The sequence below is a fragment of the Selaginella moellendorffii genome, unplaced genomic scaffold (assembly GCF_000143415.4).
Source record: "Selaginella moellendorffii unplaced genomic scaffold, v1.0 SELMOscaffold_74, whole genome shotgun sequence".
NCBI lineage: Eukaryota > Viridiplantae > Streptophyta > Lycopodiopsida > Selaginellales > Selaginellaceae > Selaginella > Selaginella moellendorffii.
In genome coordinates, this window is record NW_003314335.1 from 923,966 (window position 1) to 944,726 (window position 20,761).

The 20,761-nt window shown below is 42.9% G+C and overlaps 5 protein-coding genes and 1 pseudogene across 11 annotated transcripts; 2 read left to right on the forward strand and 4 right to left on the reverse strand.

The window, feature by feature from the left end:
* Nucleotides 1-1,155: 1,155 nt before the first annotated feature.
* LOC112341025 lies at nucleotides 1,156-2,040 on the reverse strand. The gene is made up of 2 exons (XM_024660377.1): nucleotides 1,695-2,040; nucleotides 1,156-1,604 (listed from the first exon to the last, which is right to left on the reverse strand). The coding sequence occupies exons 1-2, from the start codon at nucleotides 2,038-2,040 to the stop codon at nucleotides 1,156-1,158; spliced, it is 795 nt and encodes a 264-aa protein (XP_024516145.1).
* A 4,853-nt stretch (nucleotides 2,041-6,893) lies between these two features.
* LOC112341026 lies at nucleotides 6,894-7,930 on the forward strand (annotated as a pseudogene).
* A 941-nt stretch (nucleotides 7,931-8,871) lies between these two features.
* Nucleotides 8,872-10,516, reverse strand: LOC9659858 (co-chaperone protein HscB homolog). 4 transcript variants are annotated; one of them, XM_024660494.1, is made up of 7 exons: nucleotides 10,192-10,516; nucleotides 10,043-10,139; nucleotides 9,895-9,984; nucleotides 9,765-9,830; nucleotides 9,638-9,706; nucleotides 9,421-9,579; nucleotides 9,249-9,364 (listed from the first exon to the last, which is right to left on the reverse strand). In XM_024660494.1, the coding sequence occupies exons 1-6, from the start codon at nucleotides 10,488-10,490 to the stop codon at nucleotides 9,442-9,444; spliced, it is 759 nt and encodes a 252-aa protein (XP_024516262.1). In that variant the 5' UTR covers nucleotides 10,491-10,516; the 3' UTR covers nucleotides 9,249-9,364; nucleotides 9,421-9,441. The 4 variants fall into 4 exon arrangements, with proteins under 4 accessions (XP_002986616.2, XP_024516261.1, XP_024516259.1 ...); XM_002986570.2 differs by having other exon boundaries at nucleotides 8,872-9,579; XM_024660493.1 differs by having other exon boundaries at nucleotides 8,872-9,364; nucleotides 9,421-9,706.
* A 53-nt stretch (nucleotides 10,517-10,569) lies between these two features.
* LOC9659859 (short-chain dehydrogenase TIC 32, chloroplastic) lies at nucleotides 10,570-12,138 on the forward strand. Of its 2 annotated transcripts, XM_024660466.1 has the most exons (9): nucleotides 10,570-10,719; nucleotides 10,780-11,011; nucleotides 11,094-11,173; nucleotides 11,233-11,383; nucleotides 11,435-11,513; nucleotides 11,583-11,670; nucleotides 11,725-11,771; nucleotides 11,824-11,995; nucleotides 12,052-12,138. In XM_024660466.1, the coding sequence occupies exons 1-8, from the start codon at nucleotides 10,599-10,601 to the stop codon at nucleotides 11,989-11,991; spliced, it is 966 nt and encodes a 321-aa protein (XP_024516234.1). In that variant the 5' UTR covers nucleotides 10,570-10,598; the 3' UTR covers nucleotides 11,992-11,995; nucleotides 12,052-12,138. The 2 variants fall into 2 exon arrangements, with proteins under 2 accessions (XP_024516234.1, XP_024516233.1); XM_024660465.1 differs by having other exon boundaries at nucleotides 11,824-12,138.
* Nucleotides 12,103-12,876, reverse strand: LOC9659004. Its single transcript, XM_002986571.2, has 5 exons — nucleotides 12,765-12,876; nucleotides 12,657-12,723; nucleotides 12,545-12,599; nucleotides 12,327-12,469; nucleotides 12,103-12,268 (listed from the first exon to the last, which is right to left on the reverse strand). Exons 1-5 carry the CDS (start codon nucleotides 12,833-12,835, stop codon nucleotides 12,173-12,175), a joined length of 432 nt encoding a protein of 143 aa, XP_002986617.1. The 5' UTR covers nucleotides 12,836-12,876; the 3' UTR covers nucleotides 12,103-12,172.
* Nucleotides 12,877-14,395: 1,519 nt separating this feature from the next.
* Nucleotides 14,396-19,878, reverse strand: LOC9659861 (WASH complex subunit 5). Of its 3 annotated transcripts, none has more exons than XM_024660463.1 (32): nucleotides 19,691-19,878; nucleotides 19,464-19,638; nucleotides 18,713-19,405; nucleotides 18,515-18,658; nucleotides 18,387-18,464; nucleotides 18,212-18,337; nucleotides 18,098-18,160; nucleotides 17,958-18,050; nucleotides 17,785-17,895; nucleotides 17,571-17,734; nucleotides 17,441-17,519; nucleotides 17,282-17,386; nucleotides 17,166-17,222; nucleotides 17,075-17,119; nucleotides 16,929-17,019; nucleotides 16,795-16,877; nucleotides 16,673-16,747; nucleotides 16,541-16,625; nucleotides 16,414-16,486; nucleotides 16,290-16,349; nucleotides 16,140-16,233; nucleotides 16,001-16,090; nucleotides 15,806-15,925; nucleotides 15,678-15,755; nucleotides 15,477-15,626; nucleotides 15,348-15,428; nucleotides 15,228-15,290; nucleotides 15,108-15,176; nucleotides 14,940-15,049; nucleotides 14,745-14,883; nucleotides 14,614-14,686; nucleotides 14,396-14,555 (listed from the first exon to the last, which is right to left on the reverse strand). In XM_024660463.1, exons 1-30 carry the CDS (start codon nucleotides 19,846-19,848, stop codon nucleotides 14,856-14,858), a joined length of 3,441 nt encoding a protein of 1,146 aa, XP_024516231.1. In that variant the 5' UTR covers nucleotides 19,849-19,878; the 3' UTR covers nucleotides 14,396-14,555; nucleotides 14,614-14,686; nucleotides 14,745-14,855. The 3 variants fall into 3 exon arrangements, with proteins under 3 accessions (XP_024516231.1, XP_024516232.1, XP_024516230.1); XM_024660464.1 differs by having other exon boundaries at nucleotides 14,396-14,570; XM_024660462.1 differs by lacking the exon at nucleotides 14,396-14,555 and having other exon boundaries at nucleotides 14,561-14,686.
* Nucleotides 19,879-20,761: the final 883 nt, after the last annotated feature.

Genomic DNA, 20,761 nt, shown 5'->3' on the forward strand with positions numbered 1-20,761 from the left:
CTCAGCAGCCTAATTTGGTTCCTCAAAAGCTTCTTGCAGATCCAAAATCCTCTTCTAATGAGGCTCTAACTCTAGCTTGTTTATATCAATCTCCAGCATCCTCAAACCTTCACTCTCTAGCTTCTGAGCAACCCGCAAGTTTGTGCAAATGTAAACCAACTTCTCAGCATTTTTGGGAAGCAAGCGGGACTTGCACTTTGTTTGTATCAAGCTCCATGAGCTTCAATTCTTCTCGCATGGAGAAGCGCAAACAACCTAGCTTAAAATCCAGAGAGCCATGCGACATAGATCAGGCATCTCTAAACCAAAAGAACTCCACCAGGTTACTAGAAACTTTCTGGTCTCCCGATCCTTGGCAACAAGTAACCTCATTTGCTGTCCAAGCTGTTGCCGAAAACTCTCAAATTGTGCCTGCAATCTCAACTGCAAGTCCAGATCACCTCCATTATAAACATGCATATACTCCAACCAGTTCCCGCATGCCTCATTGTCCAGCTTGTCATTCTCTAGGTTATCCCCCAGAAACAAAGGATGAAGAGCAAAAGCAGCTCCATGAATGATATTGTGCATTTTATACCACCTTGCCTCCTTCAGATTGTGTGATTCAAGTAGGAAATCCTTGATTTGACCCACTTCCTCATGTGCATAAATTCCGTTTCGAGCTCCCTCATCCATCTTCTCGATCAGCCAATCAACAGCTTCAAAGATGAGGCCTGAAGTTGCCCCCTCCCGATCAGCAAGCCGAAGAACTCGAAGTAAAGGTCCAAGCAAAATTAACAAATTCTCGCACTGCTCCCAGAACGAGTCATTGAGAACATGAGATCGCAGCTCCAAGCCCTTTGGCTTCTTAGACCAGTCAAGTCACTCCCATTCTTGGCTCACCACCATTCTTCGAAGCCCAGAGAGATTCGTGGTCTCCAAAAGTTGAGACATCACGAGAAAAATATAAGCAAACCTCGTGGTCACAGGCTTTATCAAGTCCCGTTTGCAGAAAGTTCTATAAAGAGCTAGAACCCATGGCTTTGAGGTGATGAAGGTAACTGTCTTCACACAACCATCGACAAAAGGCTGCACCCAAGACAGAGCTCCAATATCTCCAAACAGCAAGTCCATAACGTGGCAAACGCAGCGAATGTGTACAATCTGTGGAAACTTCTACTGCAAAAGCTCCCCCATGACCACACAGTTGCTTGCATTGTCCGTCACCACCTGCACAATGTTTTCCACACCAACCTTGGCAATCACTTGTTTCAGCTGCTCAAACAACCATGCTCCCGTTTTCTTCGTGTTCTTGCTGTCCACAGCCTTCAGGAAAATTGAGCCTCTCACAGAACTGACCATGAAGTTGATAAGAGACCACTTCTTGATATCAGACCAGCCATCTGTGAAAATGGTACAACCATATGTCCTCCAACTTAGCCGCACATCTTCAAGCTTTTTTTGAACATTGTTGTAGATTCGCTGTAGCTCAGTTGTCCGCAACTTCTCATATCCCATGAGGTTGTCAATCGCTAGATGCCCCACTTTTGCGGCAAATTTCAGCATTCTCTTCAAGTTGTCTCTTTGGATTGTGTTGAAGGAGATGTTCTCGGCAAAGAAGAACTCTGCAACAGCATCATCCAGTGCCTAAGCCAAAGCAGTATCAAAAAATGTCACCAAATTTCCATCTAAGGATCTGCGTTTCGCTGCTCTACTTGTCCCAGCACTGGACCAGTTCTCTGTGCTTGCCACCATAGATTCTGCTGGCCCCCCTAAACCCTGTGTGGCTTGCTGCAGCAGATGCCTATCATCGGCATCTGCTGGGTCTGCTAGCTCGAAATCAAAAAAACTGCTGCGAGCTTTTTTAAGAACCTCATGAAGGATCTCCCTCATTGCCTTGCATGTTTTCACACCTCTTGCCCGAAGTCCAGCAAGATGTGCTCGCACTCGGTCTGCTCCCCCAGTGTGAATCTCATGACAATACTTATATGTCCAATGCCACTCTACTCGTATCACATGCTTCCAGCTCCAACATTCACGGTGTCCTCCAATTCCTGTCATGACCCTGAAGAAACCCTAAAGAAACCTTTGTCTCTTTTCGCAAATAGTGCAAACGCATTAGGAGTTTAGAATGGCATTTTTGAACGCGTTTAAAATGTTACGTTTTTTAAGTTTCACACGTTTTCTAGCAACTATTCAATCTGAATAGTTCTGATTGTAGCATCTGGAAGGAAGTAATTGCAAACAGTAACTTTTCTTTTTGGACTTTTTCTGTGAAGTGCAATCTTACATAGTTCTTTCAGGAAGAGAGCATAGTTGATATCCTCCAACTTGAGCTTATAAGGAAAACCTTTACGTGCGGCTGCATAAGTATGCACACACCTTGTTAGATAACTCATTCCATATCTCTCACTTATTTGTCCATTTTTCCATCCTTCAAGCAAACACTTCTCACATTCAACACATGGATGACAATGTATGTGGATACCTGGAACCCAAACTAACACTTCATTTATGAATGCAATATACTACAACTCTTCCAAACAAGATTCTAAGGAGATTTGTAGTGCATTCTATCTCTTTCCCCTTAAGCCAATTAGAAAAGGGGCAATTGCTTGATAAGAGAGCCTTTAGTGGCTATTTTATCCCCATTTATCCCCCAAGAATCCAAGGATCCATGATAATAATATATCCAAATCTCATCCCATGATCATATGCATTACATTCACCCCCCCACATTACATATCTTGCTTAAGGGTATATTATATTTTTAAGTAGCCACTAATCAATAGAAATTGAATCAGTGCCATTTGCTTTGATACTACATATAGCACACCCTATCTCTCTCCCCGTAAGCTAATTGAAAAAGGGGCACTTGCTTAATAAGAGAACCCTTAGTGGTTATTTTATCCCTATTTATCCCCCAAGATTCCAAAGATCCACAATGACAGTATATTCAAATCTCATCCCATGATCACATGCACTATAAGATTGAACAATATTTTTTGGGAAATTTTGCAGCACCTCTAAGTTAAATAGTCTCTGTCTAAATGGATATGCCTATCATGGTGTTTAGAATGATGGTTGAGAATCAGACCAATAGCAAATTGGTCCATGAAAGGATTTTTATTATAGTTTGTGGAAGGAAATTTAAGTTGGACCTTTAATTATATATTATTATATTATAGAAAGCTGTATTTTAAAAAAATCTGCTGAGTGCATAGAATATAGAAAGGGAATACAGAAAATGTGCATATCATTTACCCCAAAAACCCTAGCTTATATACAAGAGCGAGTAGTCGAAATTGAAACCAAACTAACGGCTACTAAAATCTCACTATGTTAATATTAGTATACAGCATCATAACTGTACACTTGGACCTCATATGATCCCCTCCTCTTGGAATAATGGAAAATTGTCAAGGTTCTCTTATTGATGTGCTAGGATCTGGAAGAATATGTAAACAACTAAATTTTCCATTCTACTTTAGTCACTTAACCTCACCTCTGACCACTTGGAGGAGTCTTATTCACAACCTCCATAAGTCCCATTCAGGACTTGGGGCTTGCTAACCCCGAGAATGGCATCCATGCCACTCAACCTTTGCACTTGATCCAAGTGCTCCACATGTCCGATCCCATGACCGACACCCTAAAGTACCACCGACCTCTCAGCCTGTTACGCTAAGGCCATGCCTATTTACCTTGGTCAAACCACATGTTGTAAAATTGGGAAAACAAACTAACACCAAGTCATTTGCTTTGTGCTCTACAAATGTATGATGATGGGAGTTGTAACGCTATTATTGTCCCACTTGTACATGGCCTAGGTGTTCAGTAAACTTTGTTGAGACAAGTGGAAGAATGTTTGTCAAATACTAATCCCATGATCTAGCATTTGCAATTCGTAGCAATCATAAAGGTAAACCCAACTCTATTGACAATATTGGATCATGACCATATAAGAGTTTGTATGGTGAAGCACTAACTCTTTCCTATAGTGAAGGAAAGAACAAAAAAAAAAGAAATGAAAAAAGCTAGAAGGAAAGAGAAATCTAGACAATAAATTTAAATCAAAATCCCAAAAGGAAATAACAAAGAAAAGGAAATGGAAAAAGTTAAATCTAGACAATGCAAAAGTTAGATCTAAACCAAAATCCCAAATCAAGAACAATCAAAGATGCCCTTCACTTCCACCAATATTAATGCATGGAATATGGAAAGGGAATATAAAAAATGTGCATATCAATTAATCCATACAAGAATGAGTGGTCCAAATTAAAACCAATCCACGGCTACCAAAATCCCACTACATTAATATTAATATACAATATCATAACTGTACACTTTGACATCACATTGTGTGCTTTAATCTTATGTATTAATCTAATTAATCACTTGAAAGCTTATAACTTTAAACAAATCTTATTGAATATCAACCATTAGATGGTAGAATAGACTAGAATATACTAGAAGTGTTTAAAAAAGCTTATGTTTATAAAATATAAAGACAAGATTAATCTAAATGAAAAATAACCATTATATGGTAGAATATCCAAAAATATCCTAAATATATTCATTACTTTACAAGAAAACCAAAAAACAATCCCTCACTCGATCAAACAGTGCATAGCATGTTTATTTTCTAATTTGCCAGCCCAAAGTTTCACATGGTAAGGTGTATCCTCTCCCTATTACCTTATTAAATTACTTAATATTTTATGCTTTAAAAGATATAACCATTTAACAATACATGTTCCATACAATGCTTGGTTTTATTTATTCTTTTATAAAATATTTTCAACCGTTAGACTCAGGAATATCCAACTCTAAGAATATTCACTTGCAGTTCCTTTTATCCTCCAAGAGACAAAAAAAAACCGGAGCCTCACTGAAAAAGCAATGCAGCAAAATTAGGCCTTCATTGCACCTAACCTCATAGTCGACCGAGTGCGTAGAGCAGCACAGCTTACTGGCGTTTGATCCTTCGTATTAAACCTTGACCTTGTGCGTTTTGTCGCTCCTGAAAGCACTGTGAATGTCCCCCTTCAATCTCAACACTGGAAGAGCAGTACCTGAATCGTTCGCTTTCCTCCGTTTTTTCTTGAAAATCTCAGGGTAACTTCCAGGCTGCAGAACATGTCGTTAAAAAAGCCAATAAAACTGTGGCATATGGCCATCAGTTTCTCGAAAACTGTACTCAGAACTTCTGCTCACAACAGAGGGCCTGTGATCGCTGCATTAACACTGTTATGAAAAAAAGGTAAAGTTACCTACGGTGGTGTGCATCCCTCTTTTTCTTGGAAACCTGCCTCACGCTGCTGGGACCTTCCATGACACTAAAGCACAAATGACAATGTCAAGGTGGCGATAGAACTGATGATGTATAGAGTACCTCTGAACCAAAGCCTCGTACACCTCCTTTGGAGTTGGGGAGACATTGTCGATAAGTATATGAGCTTGGCACACCCTTTCCCTGGCCACGGGCTCCCCCAACAGGGTGCTCTTGAGGTCAAAGTCACACATTCTTGCAAAAGCCGCATTCGACTTTGAGCTGAGACAGAAAGTGCAAGATCGTCAGATCAAGGAGATGGGCGACTGGCATAGTAAACATAGTTCCATTAGGAATGATGCGAAGCACGCGCAGCTCTTCTTCAGAAAGGTCCTCTTGAAATTCAGGAGGGACTGTGTCCGGTAATCTTCCGGATTCAGCAGTTTGACCTCCCTGCCCCTGGACACAAGTAAGCGAATTTACAAAGATAAGAAAGAGAAACGGGAGACTGTACGCTGTTGAATATAGCACTGCCCGCAGTTAAAAACCCCTGAACGACTTGTCTATGGGAGAAGGATTGCGAAGCATGTACCTGTAAGCAAGGAAAGCAAGACGAAGAAGGTAAGGATACAAGCAGAAAACTGAGTAGCTATACCAGAGTAGCTGGCTGCTGTCATGGAGCTTTTGTTTCTCAGTCACCGAAGCCTTTGCTGCTGCTTTGAGTTCAGCATCTGTAACATACACAGAAGATAATGATAAACCAAAGCACGCCATACTTACAATTGAAGGAGCAGCCATAGAAAATATTCGCGTCTGCTTCTAGCAACATGAGCCGAGCATGCGCGACCGCGTCTTCAACTTTCTCCCGGTGTGTTAGGACGTCTGGAACAAGGCAAGGCACTAGCAAGTCCTCGATAAACGGTTCGGACTTGATGCTGCAGAGCAGCAGCTCCAGCTCTTGGTGGGTAGCTTGGTGATGACTGCCGTTCAACAATTTTAACTATATCATCCGAGAGGGCCTCGTAAACGGGTTGAGCTCGTTCACCAAACCTTTCACTTGAAAGATCCATCTACATAAACTGGTAAGAGACACAAAACAGAAACAAAAGGAGGAAGGAAACACTCACCATTTTGCGCTGAGCAAAGCGATCAGACAGCAAAGCATCGCTGACAGCCATCCTTTGAGTCGCATCTTCTACAGAAACATGAATCAATTCAGCTCCACGATAAAACCACACAAACCTGTTACCTGAGTCCAGAAAACGTCGAGCGAGTTGAGGGCTGCATGGGTCCTGGAGAATCTGGCGAGCAGTCTGGAAAACCTCGTCGGAGATGAAATCTTGGAACAGATCCCAGTGCTGGTGGATGTAGAGCAAACCCAGCAAATGGGTCAAGTCTGGATCCTGAGCCACTGCATTGTACCTCGTGTTAACATATTGTTCCACCAGCCTCTTCTCCTTGGCAAACCTCCTGAGCTTGTCATACTGACGCTCTACCTTGCTCAATTCCTTGATACCCTTCCGAAATATCCGATAACGCCGCCCGAGGTTTTCCATTGTCACAAACCCTAGAAAGAAAGGTGGCGACCTTCACCATTTTTTCTTTACATAAACCCTAAGCCCCGGGACGAGGTGCATCAAACTTTTGGAGCATTCACAAGGCAACGATCGATGGCACTGTTCTTGGAGATGTGGTGATTGTTGTCTCGGACAAGCAAGGTTCTTGGTTTTTTTCCATTGCTAGAATCCATAGCAATCCAGCTAGAGTTTAGTTATTCCCATTCCTTTGTCCTGGATTTAGATTGGCTCGAGAGCACGGGATTTCGCTGGCATATTTTCCAAGAGCAAAGTTTGCTCCTCATGGAGTCTCTCCAAACGAGCTCGTGGGAATTCTCAGGTTCGTTTCATGCTTTTCTTTTGCTAGAAGTGTTTATCTGTGATCGATCTTTCGCAGGCATCAAAAAGTGGATTCCGTGCTGCTGGCCGGCTACTTAAAAGTTTATATCCAGAGAACTCGTGGAATTTGGAGGCAAAGGTTTCTATGGAATCAAAGTCCACGAGGCTGTCATTGCTTCCGGCGCTCGGTAACTTCTAGCTTTCATCGTTCTCTTGCCGCGAGATCTCTAAAATCTTGCAGCTTTTAACAGTGTCTCTGGCCCAACGATCCATTTCGAAGTATGATCACGGGAGTATTCTTGCGCAACGAACAGTTCCTGTTCTAGAGACGGTCACGCCGCAAGACTTGGCAGCCGGAGTGTTGGAACAAGTACGTGGTTTGATCGCTCTTTAGTTCGATTGGTTTTTGGATGGGATTTGCTACCAACAGGAGCACCCGCTGTATGTGGATGCCGCTGCGAAGAAAGGATTGAATGGAGTGGCGATGGAGTGCCTCGCATGCTCGAAAAAGAACTAGCATGTATTTCGATCTTTCTATATGTTATCCAACCATTTTTCATAACAAACATATTCATCTGCGGGCCAAATAGGAATTCGTGAAAGTTTCCCTCGCGACTACAGAAGAGCTCTCAACGAGGAGAAGGCCAAGAAAAGAGCGGCAGAGGAGGAGGAAGCGCGACTGGCCGCTGTGGATGCTTTCCAGGAACTGAAGAAAATGGCTGAAACGGAGGAGCAAGTAGAAAGATCTCCAGTGAGAACATTACCATCACTATTTAAATGGTGAAATAAAAAATTGGTGGTCAAAACCTGGCAGTGATGTTCACTGCAGAAGCTTTCCATCTTGCTAGGATTACTTTACATTACAAGATATTTGTGAATGTCATGAATTAAACTTGAATATTCATGTGCATATTCCTCTCAGGTGCATATTACTTGTTCAAGCATAGTTAGAAACGAAAACTATGGATTATGTATTTGAGATTTGTGTGCGTGCCTTGAGTGTCTTGAGTGTTGCGAGATGCATCTGCGAAGAGCATCAAGCCAAAGGGAAGGCGGGAGAGTGCAAGAGATTTGGCCATTTTTTGGATACTAAAGATATGTGAAGACTATGTACAAAAGGAGTGACTAAACATTTCATGATGTATCTTGACAATCTGATCGAATTCATAGCTTTGGAAAATTTGTAATGCTCGTTACTTTCTTCTCTCAAGAAAAATTGGCCATTGAATTTTATAAGCGCTAATGTTAATATTTTAACTGATTGCCCAAATCTAATTTACGAATATGCTGCGAATATGCCTTATAAGAGTCAGGGTCTAGGGCAGGGAGTCGGCTAGGGCAGTGATGAATTCGTGCTTTTCTTATGTCTGGACTTCTGAGAAGCTGTGATATTCTCTTTCGCGATTTCTGAGCTCGTTGGTTTCTCGCATCTCTACCAGCGCTGCTGTGCGTCAAGACAAATTGGGGGGAATTTCTTCTCCTCTCCGCTCTTGGCGTAGGGTTTTCAGCGGCGTTAAATCGTGATGCAAGACTCTTTTGCCGCAGATCTTACCGACCCATTTGATCTCTTGCCTCGCATCTGGTGTTTAATGATTCTGCGCCCATTTCTTTTTTTTCTTCCTTCCTTGGTGATGATCTTTCTACGCGACGGGCGATCTGAACTGATGCCGTGTTGAATGTCGCGTTTGTTTGAAACTCTGAAAGGTCGAGCCCCGAGAGAGCAGATGATGATCCAGCAAATTTTATTCTACACTCCGATTGGATCGTGAGGAAAGCTTTTTCACCTCTGACAAGCTGATGCTCTCCCCGGATTCTAAAAACCAAACTTTTGATAGATCACTGAATTGTAACTGTCACTAGGCCACGTCAAAGCGAAACCGAAAACCTCTTGCTATCCCAATGGCTGCTTCTTGTTCTTGGTCTGCCTGGAAGCCATAGCCACACGCATGAGACAATGCAAGGCAGGCCGCGGCAGCAAAGAGATCTTCTCTACTTTGGGACGCCACCAACGCCGATCGCTCCCTCGCCCTCGATCGAGAGCTCGTACAAGGGAGGATCCTGGCAGGGGATCATCCTGGTTTTGCTCCTGCTCATCGTAGTCTTAGGAATAATCGGATGGAACACTCACAAGAAGAAGCAGAGGTTGCAGCAGTACGACCGGTTCCAGAATCCGTTCTAGCATTTGCTTTGTCCTGGAGCTTCTCTTTTTCTTGTTGCACTGGACAGTAGCACAGAGTTTTGGGCTCCTTGCGAGAAAAGAAGAACACCACTTACTTGCCTGTCGAGAGAATGGGCTTATAGTTTTTGAATGATCGTGTTGATGATCCGGTGGAAGTAGGACATGCGCTGCACGGCTTCTTTCGCAGCGTCGAGATCGCTTCTCTTCATTGCTTCCGCGAAAGTTTTCTGGTACTCGAGCATTCTCGAGTATGCCTGTGATCCAGAAAATAAAAATGGATGTAAGCTTTAGAAAACCAACAATCTGACGTACTTTCTCTTTGAGTGCTTGGAGCTTGTTTGAGTCCGAGCAACTGCTGATAGTTTCTTGCATTTCCATCACCTATCCATCAAAAGCATCGGTGTTGAGAAGGAAAAAAAACATTTCTAGATGTGATTACCTCCATCAGGATTTCTGGATCGGTGACAGTCCCTTCCTCTTCAACGTCTACCCCGAAAGTTTCCAGCTAGAGAAGAAACGAAAAACAAAGGCTTAGATTCGAGCTCGTCGTTCCATGGCTTTCCACTCACCAGATAAGTAGCTCGAGACAAAGGCTTCAAGAGGACCTGATACGCATTAATCACTTGAGAGGATTGATCGGCAGAGTATTCTTGCTCTTTCTAGAATGACACCAGTGAAAGTATAAGGCATGGATCACCAAAAAGAATTTTTTCTTACCGAAGATTTCATGCTGTAGAGATCAGGATGAAGCTTCTTTTGCAGATTCTTGTACCGCTTCTCGAGCTCTCCTGTATCGAGCTCGAATTCCTTCTTCCTGGAAAAATCACGTCAGCTCCAACGATGGATGGCCAAAGAAAAGCTCTTACAAGTCGAAAATATCGAAGAAATTCACCGATCGATTCGCCGGCTGGATGATCTTGCACGCCGGGCACAGCATGAACACCTCCGCCTGCGCGGCCGCCCCACACGACCAGCATTGCCGCTGCTTACTCGTCCCAACCGAGGAGTAGCCGCGCCATAGCTCGAAAACTCTAGAACCGAAAGGCGCACCTCGATCGATCGAAATATCGCATGCCGGGGCGATCGCGCGCGTGGAGAACGAAGTGGAATCCCTCCATCGAGCGCCGCGCCTCCAGACCTGGCGGAGGATTCGTCGTCCCGCCATAGCCAATCTCAAACCGGTCACCGGTTCGACACCTCTCCCAAACACCTAGACGTCTACAAAAGGTATATAGTACGTGTCTTTGGAGCCCGTGGAGTTTGTTCGCCTGTCATGGTAGGGTTCTTCAGCTACTTCACTGGAAAGCGCGGCCCTAGCGGCTTTGGATCATCCTCCACCGCGGAGGATGTCGCGCAAGGGATTTCGCTGCATTCTCAGGTTGCGATCATCACTGGTAAGCGAAATATCGATCGCTTGGCGAGATTTCGAGGATTTTTTTTTCGTTTCTTGCAAGGATCGACGTCTGGGATTGGATTCGAGACCGCGCGGGTCCTGGCCAAGCACGGCGCTCATGTCGTTGTCCCGGCCAGGAAAGTCAAGGACTCGGAGGGAGTGCGATCGAGGATTCTCAAGGAGTTTCCAGATGCCACGGTGAGCGTTGGGGAGCTGGATTTGAGCTCGCTGGCCTCGGTGAGGAAGTTCGTGAGCGAATTCAAGGCTTTGGAACTCCCGCTCAACATGATCATGTAAGCGTTCCTGTGCTTCGTTTGGATTTTTCTCTTGGCAAGAATCTGGTCATTTTTAAAAATTTTTTTTGTGCTTTTGAAGAAACAATGCCGGGATCTCTAGTGGGAAGTTTGTTCTATCACCCGAGGGACTGGAGCTTGATTTTGCGACTAATCACATGGGTAAGATAGCTTTGCTCTCCTCCAAAATTGCAGCTCAACTTTGCTGGAGCTTCCAACAGGCCATTTCTTGCTCGTGGAACTTCTGCTGGACGATGTCATCAAAACTTCCAGTGAGACAGGCATCGAGGGCCGGATTGTCATCGTCTCCTCCGAGGCCCATAAGTTTGCTCCGAAACAAATAGTATATGAAAAGCTCAACGACAAAGACAGGTATGGAAAAAGTTCTTCTAAGATGACTCGTGTTTGATACTGTCCATGCAGCTTTTCCTGGACGGGAGCCTACGGTCGTTCCAAACTGGCAAATATATGGCATGCCAAGGAACTTGCACGGCGGCTTCAGGTAGCTTTTACTTTCTTTTTGACCAAACAAGTCACGGCTTTCCTATTTATTGGATTTCGGTGTTGACAGGAACGAAATGTGAATGTCACCGCGAACGCTCTCCATCCAGGCGCTATAGACACAAATCTGGGACGTGATTTCAACAAAATTCTTGTTTGTAAGAATCCTAGCTTGATTGATAGAGCTGAAGGCTTTGAGTTTTTGTATGCAGCTACTGTTTTTTTCCTCGGAAAGCCTTTTCTAAAAACTGTCCCTCAGGTTTGCACAAAATCCACTTTTGCTTTGCTAAACTTGTTTGTTTTCCGACCAGGGCGCTGCCACAACAGTTTACGCTGCGATCCACCCCTCGATGCGTGGAGTCACCGGGAAATACTTGTGTGATTGCAACGAAGCAGAGTGCAGTGCCACTGCCAATGATATGAAAATGGCTGCGGAGCTGTGGGAGTTTAGCGAGAAGTTTGTAGCATCCCATCCATGACAAGGTAATCAATCCTACACATATATCTGTCTTACAACACTACATATTTGGTGATTTAAGTTCTCAGGATTCGCAGTTGCCACTGTGATCCTTGGAAGAACATCGTCCATGTAATGAAAAGAAGGCAAAGTTTCTTTTTCCCGGTAAGATGGCAAAATCTACATATGTTCACATTTATTTTTCACTCCACTACGTACTTGGCGAATAAGTTCTCAGGATTAGTCATGGCTTTAAACTCGACGGAGTTGCCGCTGTGATCCTTAAAGAACATCGTCCACTGCAGAGAGATCGAAATGGTAAATACTCCAAGAACAGGCACAAAGATTTGTAAGAACCTGTTCTCCCGGTTGATCAGTGAAGCGAAGGTGTGGCTCGATGATAAACTTCACGCCAGCAGCAGTGACACGCTCAGCGAGCTTCAAGAAATCCGGGACCGAAAGAGCCAATCCAAAGTGTGGGACTGGAACTGGATCTCCATCTTCCAGAAAAGAAGAAAGCAAAAAAATGGATCAGTCCAGTTCTTGCAAAACCGATATCTTGGATCTTTAGTTACCAACGGCGTTTGCAGTGCTCGCGGCATTGTATCCTTCCACAAAATGGCACACCAGCTAGGCAAAATCGGGCAGAATTTGAGTGTTTCGAGGGAGAAACTTAAAATCACTCACTTGATGGCCAAAGAGATTGAAATCCACCCAGGTCCTCGCCGATCGGCCCTCGGGACATCCCAAGATCCTACACAAGATCAAAAAGAGGATTTGTATGCCGATGCTTACCCCCCGTAAAATTCCCGAGCTGCTGTTAGATCGTGAGTGGGAATCGCTAAATGGAACGGACACAGTGCCATTTTGCGAATATTAGGGTATTCTGTGCGAACAATCTACATTTACAGTGAAACAAGATTTCCTATCATAGGTGATATTGCCACCACGGTTGATATCTTCGCCACATAGATGTTTTAGGCAGACACACCTTTAAAGACATGATACCTAAATCTGGAGGAGAGCTTTCCAGGCACAACATGCAAGTACTTCAAGCCTGCTCTTTAGTGTGAGAGTGGAGTGGCGTTTTTGTATAGCTAGATCAGAGTTTTTGTTCCATGAGAGTTGAGGGTACATTTTTGGCTGCTGATAAAGCCATTTCATGGGCCTACCAGCAAAATTCCAAAACACCAGCTCATTCCAATTTCTGCTTTGGCTTTTCAATGAATCATCAAGTATAATCATCCTTTATATATGAAGTGTTTATGTAGGCTTTAGTTCTCATTAGTAAAGAGCTCGTCCATTTCCTAATTTGTCTTTATTGGCTTCTTGGTTTTCTCAGTGCAATTTATATTCATTTGGAACTGAGCCAAGAAATAAAGCAATTCTATTTTACAGATTTATATTTATATTATTTGCCCATACAGACATTTCAGGATGACCAACTCTATATAAAACTAAAGTATGATCTTCCTGTATTATAAAGATAGAATCACCTAGACAATTTGGTAAAGGGATACAATACGTTTTTGAAGACCATCTAGCCTTTTGATTAAAAGCACCATATAAAACCAAATTTCCATCTAATTGCATTCTTAATTTACAATCAAAATCTAGACCATTTGTTTTTGTATCCCATACTGGAAAATTTGCAGAAGTATAATATACAAGATTACAATCTTTTTGCATAATTAAATAATAACCATTAGCTTCATTATATAAAATTTGATTGACTTTTAAGTTTGATATCTGTTCACTTTCAAGACCACTTAGCATAACAAATTTATTAGGGGTTTGAAACTTAGCAATATTCATGCTTAAATTAGTAAATATTATACTTGATAGATCATTCAAAGATTGTTGTATCCTTCTACAACGAAATATAAATGTTCCATAAAGAGAAGCAATATTTATAGTTAAATATTGAGGACATTCTGAAAGCTCATTTAAAACTGTGTAAATTGCATTAGATATTGTATCTCTGATTTGATCATTAAAAACATAAGAAACTCCAAACCTATCAATATGGCGTAATGGTCCAACAGTAAGAATATGTATTGTTGCATCAAACATTACGTTTCGAATATCTATTGTATTTGGGAAACTATTTAAAGGTAAGGTGAAACCACCAGTAGGAAAATTATTTCTCATTAAGAATCTTAGTGTGCTAAACATATCTGTAAAATAGCTCCTACGTATTCTTCTTCCACCATATTCATAATTAATTATAGTTGATTGCATATATATAGATTCCCATATTAATACAAATACTATACTCAAAAGAAATAATTTTGCCATTTTGAGTAACACCACATGTCTTGATATTTATAATGTTACATGAGGACAAGCATAACTAAACTCCGAATGCAATAAATACAAATAGCAACGATAAGATTGCCGGTGTGTTTGACGCCTGGGGACAGACAAGACCACCCAACAACGAACTTTGATTGCCTTATTTGGATAACCTAAACTATTCCTTCACGTATAATACAAAAAAATATAGGCAGTCCCAGGGTGTCATGCTTCTTGGGACTATGTAAAGATGCGCAACAAAGCTGCTATTGCTGGCCTTGATTGCTAAAGCTGGAAACTTCAATCCTAAGTGGTTTATTGATATAGACATTATTAATAAAGGTCTTACCCCTGTCTGCCAATTCCTAAGTTCTCTCCTGGGAACCGGCAACTTTGTCCAGTGGAAACACCTTGTTCTCAAACTGCGAAGAAAAAGGAGATCATTTACACACAACTGGCGTGGGAGAAAGGAAATCTCACCTCGAATACCACTGTCAGGAGTTTCAAGAACTGGACATTCTCAGTGATTGAAGATGCAGTAATAGACACCTTTAAAGCTCTAGCTGAAAATGATAAACCCCTTTAGTGCTTTCAGCTTATGTGTGACCTGGTGCCCATGCTGCGATCGAAGTGGACTGTGAACAAACCAGAGATCATGGACGACGACCACTCTACCTTGTCCCAAAGCTTTCCAGAACCAAGGGAGGCACACTAGTCTCGAGCACCTCGTGAGACACTCGCGCATACTTCGCAAAGTCTAGTATCCATGCAACAGTGTTCGCAACCTGTGTGAACTTCTTGTGTAAATCTTGCTACTTCAGCTTGAATAGAATGCGAGCCTACCTCCCACTGCGGTGCTGTTGATGATTCCGAGCTCTTCCCGATGTGCGCTTGTGCAAATTGTGCCAGGTACTGCAACATGAGCCGGTAAGAATTAAGTAAGAAGTAGTGTGGAGTTCTTGCCTGTATGTACAAGATTGAATGGGAGGGGTGAAACTGATGGAGCAGTGTAGCGAAGCCAGCCACCTGGAAAAATAAGCAATGGAAGTTCGAGTTTGTTCTTCAAAGTTTTCTAGTCATTACCAGAGGGCAGCAATCCAGCGCGGTCTTTTTGGCTTTGCTCACGAGTGTTCCCAAGTGCTTGTCAAGCACAAAGCGTGTAAGCTGCGAGCACAAAAGGCCTGAGCATGGAGTAAGCGAAAGGATTCGGACCTGAGTGATGGTGATGAGGAACAAGAAGAGGCTAATGTGAGCAGGGGCTTTCGCTGTGATGTAGGTAGTTTTCATTGGCGAAAACATGCCGCATGCTTGGAGCTGCCTCGCTAGCTCCTTCAAAACTCCGTTGCTTTTCTCATTTGTACGCTGCGAAGAAAAGTGTTTGGTGAATCGAAAAGGTATAGATAAGACGATCACCTCGCTATCAGTTTCCATGGTAGAAAATAGAGCAGTACCGAGACCTTCCAACGCGAAAAAGACCATGCCCGACTCCAACTGTACCAAAACCATCAGATACAAAAGTAAAAAATAAAAATGCCAGAGACCTGAGATGCTGCACGTAATTGCGATGAAAGAAGGCATCGAATGAGTTGTAGCTGTCCAATGTGCGCTAATGACTCCACCCATGTTACGCACTCGGAGCTTGTTGATATCAACGCAATACACTGCAACTCATTCGTAGTTAATGGGAAAAATCAGCCAGCCATCAGTGATAAACATCTGCCAGCCATCTGGTTTACCTCAGCGTATACAGCTCCATTGGGGGTAACAGAAAGTGGTCTAACCGCACCTTCCAACGCCTGTAAGTGGTCTAGCAGCTTGACTTCAATCTGTAAGGCTCCAAAGGCTCTCTTTTTCCTCTGAAAATATGGAGCAAACCTCGGAGCGGAAACTAAAGATACACTTCCCGAGCACTCTCGCAGCATGAGAAGAAACGATCGAATCAATACCAGATACTCCGACAGGTCCGAGACTGTTGCAGGGAGCTATACAGTATATCCGATTGTTTTTGTTTTCTAGAAAAAGTACCTTTCTTGCAAGGTGATGAAGGTTCTCAAACCCACAAGCTCTTGGCCTTCCGCATTGAACCTGATTACAAGGCACGATCAAGAAGAAGTCACGAACTTTACTTTAAAGCACTTGGAAAAGTTACCAGCCAGTCATTGGGGCGAGGTACATAGATTTCGAAGGATTTGTAAGGTTGAGCAGTTTTAGCACAACTCGATCTGAAAGAGAAGGAGAAGAAAGGTAAACGCACAAACATAGGTGAGAATACTCACTCATAAAATTATCATCGTTGACGCTTCCTGAATCAAGTATGGACGTCGGCTGCTTGTGAACTTTGGTCAGAAAGTGTTTACATCCCTGTTGAATATTTTAGCTTTCGGTTTAAAAAACATAAAACACAGTACCAGTTCAGTATTATGATTTACTATGTTTGTATATTCTTCTTGCCAAAGCTTTAGGCCGTGAACGTGAACGTAATCCTGCAATACTGGTGTTCATAGCAACCAAAAGAGCACTGAGAAAATACCTGAAAATATTCCATTGACTGGCGTTGCGAGGATAATGAGGCGGATAATGCTTCTAGTTTGTCTTCAAGATCGTCAGTTTGACCTGCAAAATAGCAAGTGATGGACAGGCTTTTTCATTTTCTACGAAAAAAACCTGTAGAAAAGACCAATGTTTTTTTCAAAGCCAAGTCGATCTCCTCTGCTAGTTTTCTACGTATTCCTTCTTCAAGAAGTTGCCTTGGATCCTGCAATGCGGAAAGCCATCGGAAAACAATTTGGATAGACAATCAAAGTGGTTACCAGCTCAATCGCGCCAATGAAAGTTCTTTTCATTGACATTATTCCCTATAATCAACATATGTTACTAGACAGCGAGAGACCTCAAATGTACCTGCGTAAATACAGCAACTCTTTGAGTTGCCTTTGCCAACGCGTAACGCTCATCCAGCTGCGACTCTCGTTTATCAGCAAAATGAGAAAAACAGAAAAGAAACAAGACATCTTAACCTTCGCGTAGTCTTTCAAGGAATCTTTCTCAAACCGCCCTGGTATCTCGCTTAAGTTCATCATTTGCTCCTTGATTACCCCGTTGAGAATCGTAAACATGCTGGCCTGAGAATATATGTAAAGAGTGGATTACGGACATAGTGGTATGCACAAACTTACAGGGACAATTTCCAAAACATTTCGCACGTAGTTTATAAGCTCAGATGAGTAGTATTCTGAGACAGAGTCGAGGTCCGCACTGCAAAAGCAGTAGTGTTATGTGTAGAGTTAACAAATTCTTTGTAGGTACCTTTGGCTCTGATATAGCCTCAAGAGTGGTATATCCATAACAGAGCGCAGCTTGAGAAACAAACACTGTAATTTCGATACAGTGAATGGATCATTTTGGATTTGAGATTGAATAAGAAGAGTAAATTCTCCTATCAAGCCCCATGAGTAAGAGCAGTCGCTGATCTGTGCGCCAGTTTGATTTCACATAAAGAATTTTTTATAGAAGTTCTTACCACTGATATAGTAGCAAGGGTACTTTCTTGCACGTTGAGTGTCCTAATCATTTCTTGCAATTGCATTCGCGCCTCTGACAAGTATTGCTTAGTCTGAAGACTTCCTTGTATCTGATCAGAAACAAACGCCCGAGTCAAAGACATAAAAAGAAAAAAATCGAGATCAAACGTACTTGATGAAAATGTTCAACCTCTTCAAGCGCTGTAATTATGTGTTGAATTTTCCTACCTGCAGTTACTGCCTCGGAATAGTCTAAAGAATTAACCTGAGACATTCCATAAGTCCATATACTTATAAAAGTACGATATTGACCTCAGAACACATTTGAGAGAACCATTGTTGCAAGTTCTCATCTCTGATAGTCCTCGACAGAACCTGTATGTTATACATCACTATGAGAAATTTATGATAATATTAAGGCCGTACCTTAACCCCCGAAAAAAACGCAGAGAGGTCATTCATGCATTCAGCGACGATCGTCTTGGATTCAGCCCAACGGGATTCTTTCCTCTTCAAAAGTTCACCATAGACATTCTTAAGCTCGAACTCCAGCTAAAAGAACAGTCATTAAAAACAGAAAGTGGACAAAGCGCAAACATACCCTTGAAGTGTCCAGCAATAAAGTCAGCAAAGCCATATCTTGATTCGATACCAATTCTCGAAGTTTACGGCTGGTGGTCTGAAATTAAGCATCGCCAGCGTGAACATTTCACAAGGAAAAAAACGTACGATATTATGAAGCAGCAGCCATCGTAATGTCGCATTACAGTCCCGTGCACAAGACAGTAGAGTTGAGATATTGTTGAGCACGAAATCCTGATTCAGAACTCCTTCCGATAAGAAGGCAGAGAGATCTGACAAGAGTGTCTGGACCTGCCGTCACGACGGTTCTTCAGAAAAATAACCAGCAAAACTGAGACTGCTCACTTTGGAGATTTGTTCCTGGCTCACAACACGCACAGCAGAAAGCGTAATGCTCGATGAAATTGCGTTTTTTGCCGCTTTGAATCGACTCCATGCACTGAGAAGGTCCACGGTGAATCCCATAAAGACTGGAAGTACCCAGTAAACTCTGAAAAACTTGTCCACAATCTCCCGCATCATCACACTATCGGAGTGAAGAATGGTTGGAGCGAAGTAGAGTAGCACGTAAAGGCTGGCAGCTTGACCAAGAAGAGCTGTAGTTCTGTGATCCGGACTAGGATAGTGCCCGACTTGATTGTACAGGTCGTGAGACTTCAGCCTTCCAATTACCGTTTTCACCAGAGAACTCGGCAAAGGAAAGCGTGAAAACGATTCCTCTGGCCTGTGCAGGTTGAGCATCGTTGCCGGGACTGGTGGCGGGGAACTTTGAAGAAACGCTGTCACAGCCACCACGGGCGAAGATGTTGGCTGAGGATAGTGCCGGCAAAGCGTAGAAATGGACTCGAAGTTTGGGACGTCAAACGTGCCTTTGCAGCGAAAGTATGAAACCAAAAGGTTCTCTCGGAGTGTTCCATCGAGACGATGTTCAAGGAGAATGAGAACGACGCCTAGAAGCACCAATGCTTCTACTAGCAGTTGACAACCATCCTCGTTGTGGAGAACGCTTTCGACAGTGCTCTGGATGTAAACACCTTCCTACAAACCGAGCAAAGAACTGCTAGAACTTAGTCTAGAAAAAACTTGATATAGTTACCTGAAGATCTTCCAGATACCGTGTAAGATCGAGATAGTAGTTTACAATGCCATTGAAGAGCTGGAAGAACCGTTCTAACAAGTCAGAAAACTTGTCTCGAAACTCGTCGTCCAGGGAAGATAGCTCAGCATTTGATTCTATACGCTCCTCGAAAACATCAGGCGACTTGAAGTACCTGCGCATTAATCCACGTTACATAAATCCGAACTCCACAGCAAAAAACACACCTGAAATCGAACAGCAGAGGCGCGAAGATGGATCCGGGCGACTTAAACTCCTCCGGAACACGATCTGAGAGCCGCAAAAGCTCTGCAATAAGCGCCTGTGCTCGGCTTACCAGCTGAAGAAGCGCTACACCCACACTCTGCTCGCAGAAATCCAGCATAGCTTTAGAACCCTAAATAGTGTCGCGTCAATTTTTTTGAAAAAAAAAATGTCAAGCACTTGCTCGTTTTGCATCGATTCCACAAGGCCTGGAGCTTGGCGTCTTATTTGACCGAGCCTCATTTGAGCTCATTCCACCTGCATAGAGCATTCTTGATTGTATAAGAACCAGCAAGCAGTGATCACACTCATTTAAGCTTACCTGTCTTGCCTTCTCGCAATTTACTTTTCTTTTTTTGCAAGCTCGCGTTTTGCAACTTCAAGTCGTCAAGCTCCTTGTCCTTAAAGACGAGTTTAGCTTCTCCAGAAGAATCGCGAAAAATCCTGAGAAGATTACCTTCAATCTTCAGTTTTTCTGGGCTTTTCTTCGTTCTCTTTGAGTTTCATTTCATCCCCTTCGGATCTTTGACCACCTTTCGCCAAGTGTCTGTGAAATCAAACAAGCAGTCACGAGTAGTTCATTCCAATCCAAAGCGAAAAAAAAAAACGCATGCACCTGCTTGTCCAGCGCGTCCATCATATCTAGAAATCTTTGCCCCTTTCCTTTAGCCTGTATCACACCATAAAAATGTGAAACGCACAAGGAAACGGAAATAACATACTTTTGCAAGTGTCTCGCTTCCATTTGACGATATATTGGCTCTTCTGCGTCCAAGCACCTTCTAGAGTAGCAAAAGCATTAAACTGACAGTAAAACACGCTTTTTCATAGCTTACCCGAAGCTTGTTGGTACATTGCATAATCTGTATTCGTAGCTGAAATTCTTCTTGCGGATTGAGAGGTTTTTCGCTTTTCACAACCTAGAGATCGAAGTAAAGATCGCGTCACATGTTGGATGGTAGACTTCGTACCTTGTCAGTCAGCTCATCCAGCTTCTCTTAAATGCTGCACGTTACAACGCAGCTAGTTGTTTG

What these genes read in the sequence shown, in the direction of transcription:
- LOC9659861 (XM_024660463.1), bottom strand. Translation starts at nt 19,848, where the DNA reads ATGCTGGATTTCTGCGAGCAGAGTGTGGGTGTAGCGCTTCTTCAGCTG. An exon ending in GCCAGGAACAAATCTCCAAA is followed by an intron (nt 18,659 to 18,712) that starts GTGAGCAGTCTC and finishes TCGTGACGGCAG; the next exon opens with GTCCAGACACTCTTGTCAGA. An exon ending in GAGTTGCTGTATTTACGCAG is followed by an intron (nt 17,120 to 17,165) that starts GTACATTTGAGG and finishes TGTTGATTATAG; the next exon opens with GGAATAATGTCAATGAAAAG.
- LOC9659858 (XM_024660491.1), bottom strand. Translation starts at nt 10,490, where the DNA reads ATGGCGGGACGACGAATCCTCCGCCAGGTCTGGAGGCGCGGCGCTCGA. An exon ending in TTCTTCGATATTTTCGACTT is followed by an intron (nt 10,140 to 10,191) that starts GTAAGAGCTTTT and finishes TGATTTTTCCAG; the next exon opens with GAAGAAGGAATTCGAGCTCG. An exon ending in ATCCAGAAATCCTGATGGAG is followed by an intron (nt 9,707 to 9,764) that starts GTAATCACATCT and finishes TTTGATGGATAG; the next exon opens with GTGATGGAAATGCAAGAAAC.
- LOC9659859 (XM_024660465.1), top strand. Translation starts at nt 10,599, where the DNA reads ATGGTAGGGTTCTTCAGCTACTTCACTGGAAAGCGCGGCCCTAGCGGC. An exon ending in TTTTGCGACTAATCACATGG is followed by an intron (nt 11,174 to 11,232) that starts GTAAGATAGCTT and finishes AGCTTCCAACAG; the next exon opens with GCCATTTCTTGCTCGTGGAA. An exon ending in TTCTAAAAACTGTCCCTCAG is followed by an intron (nt 11,772 to 11,823) that starts GTTTGCACAAAA and finishes TTTTCCGACCAG; the next exon opens with GGCGCTGCCACAACAGTTTA.
- LOC112341025 (XM_024660377.1), bottom strand. Translation starts at nt 2,040, where the DNA reads ATGACAGGAATTGGAGGACACCGTGAATGTTGGAGCTGGAAGCATGTG. An exon ending in CTGGTCCAGTGCTGGGACAA is followed by an intron (nt 1,605 to 1,694) that starts GTAGAGCAGCGA and finishes ATGCTGTTGCAG; the next exon opens with AGTTCTTCTTTGCCGAGAAC.
- LOC9659004 (XM_002986571.2), bottom strand. Translation starts at nt 12,835, where the DNA reads ATGGCACTGTGTCCGTTCCATTTAGCGATTCCCACTCACGATCTAACA. An exon ending in TCAATCTCTTTGGCCATCAA is followed by an intron (nt 12,600 to 12,656) that starts GTGAGTGATTTT and finishes GATTTTGCCTAG; the next exon opens with CTGGTGTGCCATTTTGTGGA. An exon ending in GAGCACTGCAAACGCCGTTG is followed by an intron (nt 12,470 to 12,544) that starts GTAACTAAAGAT and finishes CTTTTCTGGAAG; the next exon opens with ATGGAGATCCAGTTCCAGTC.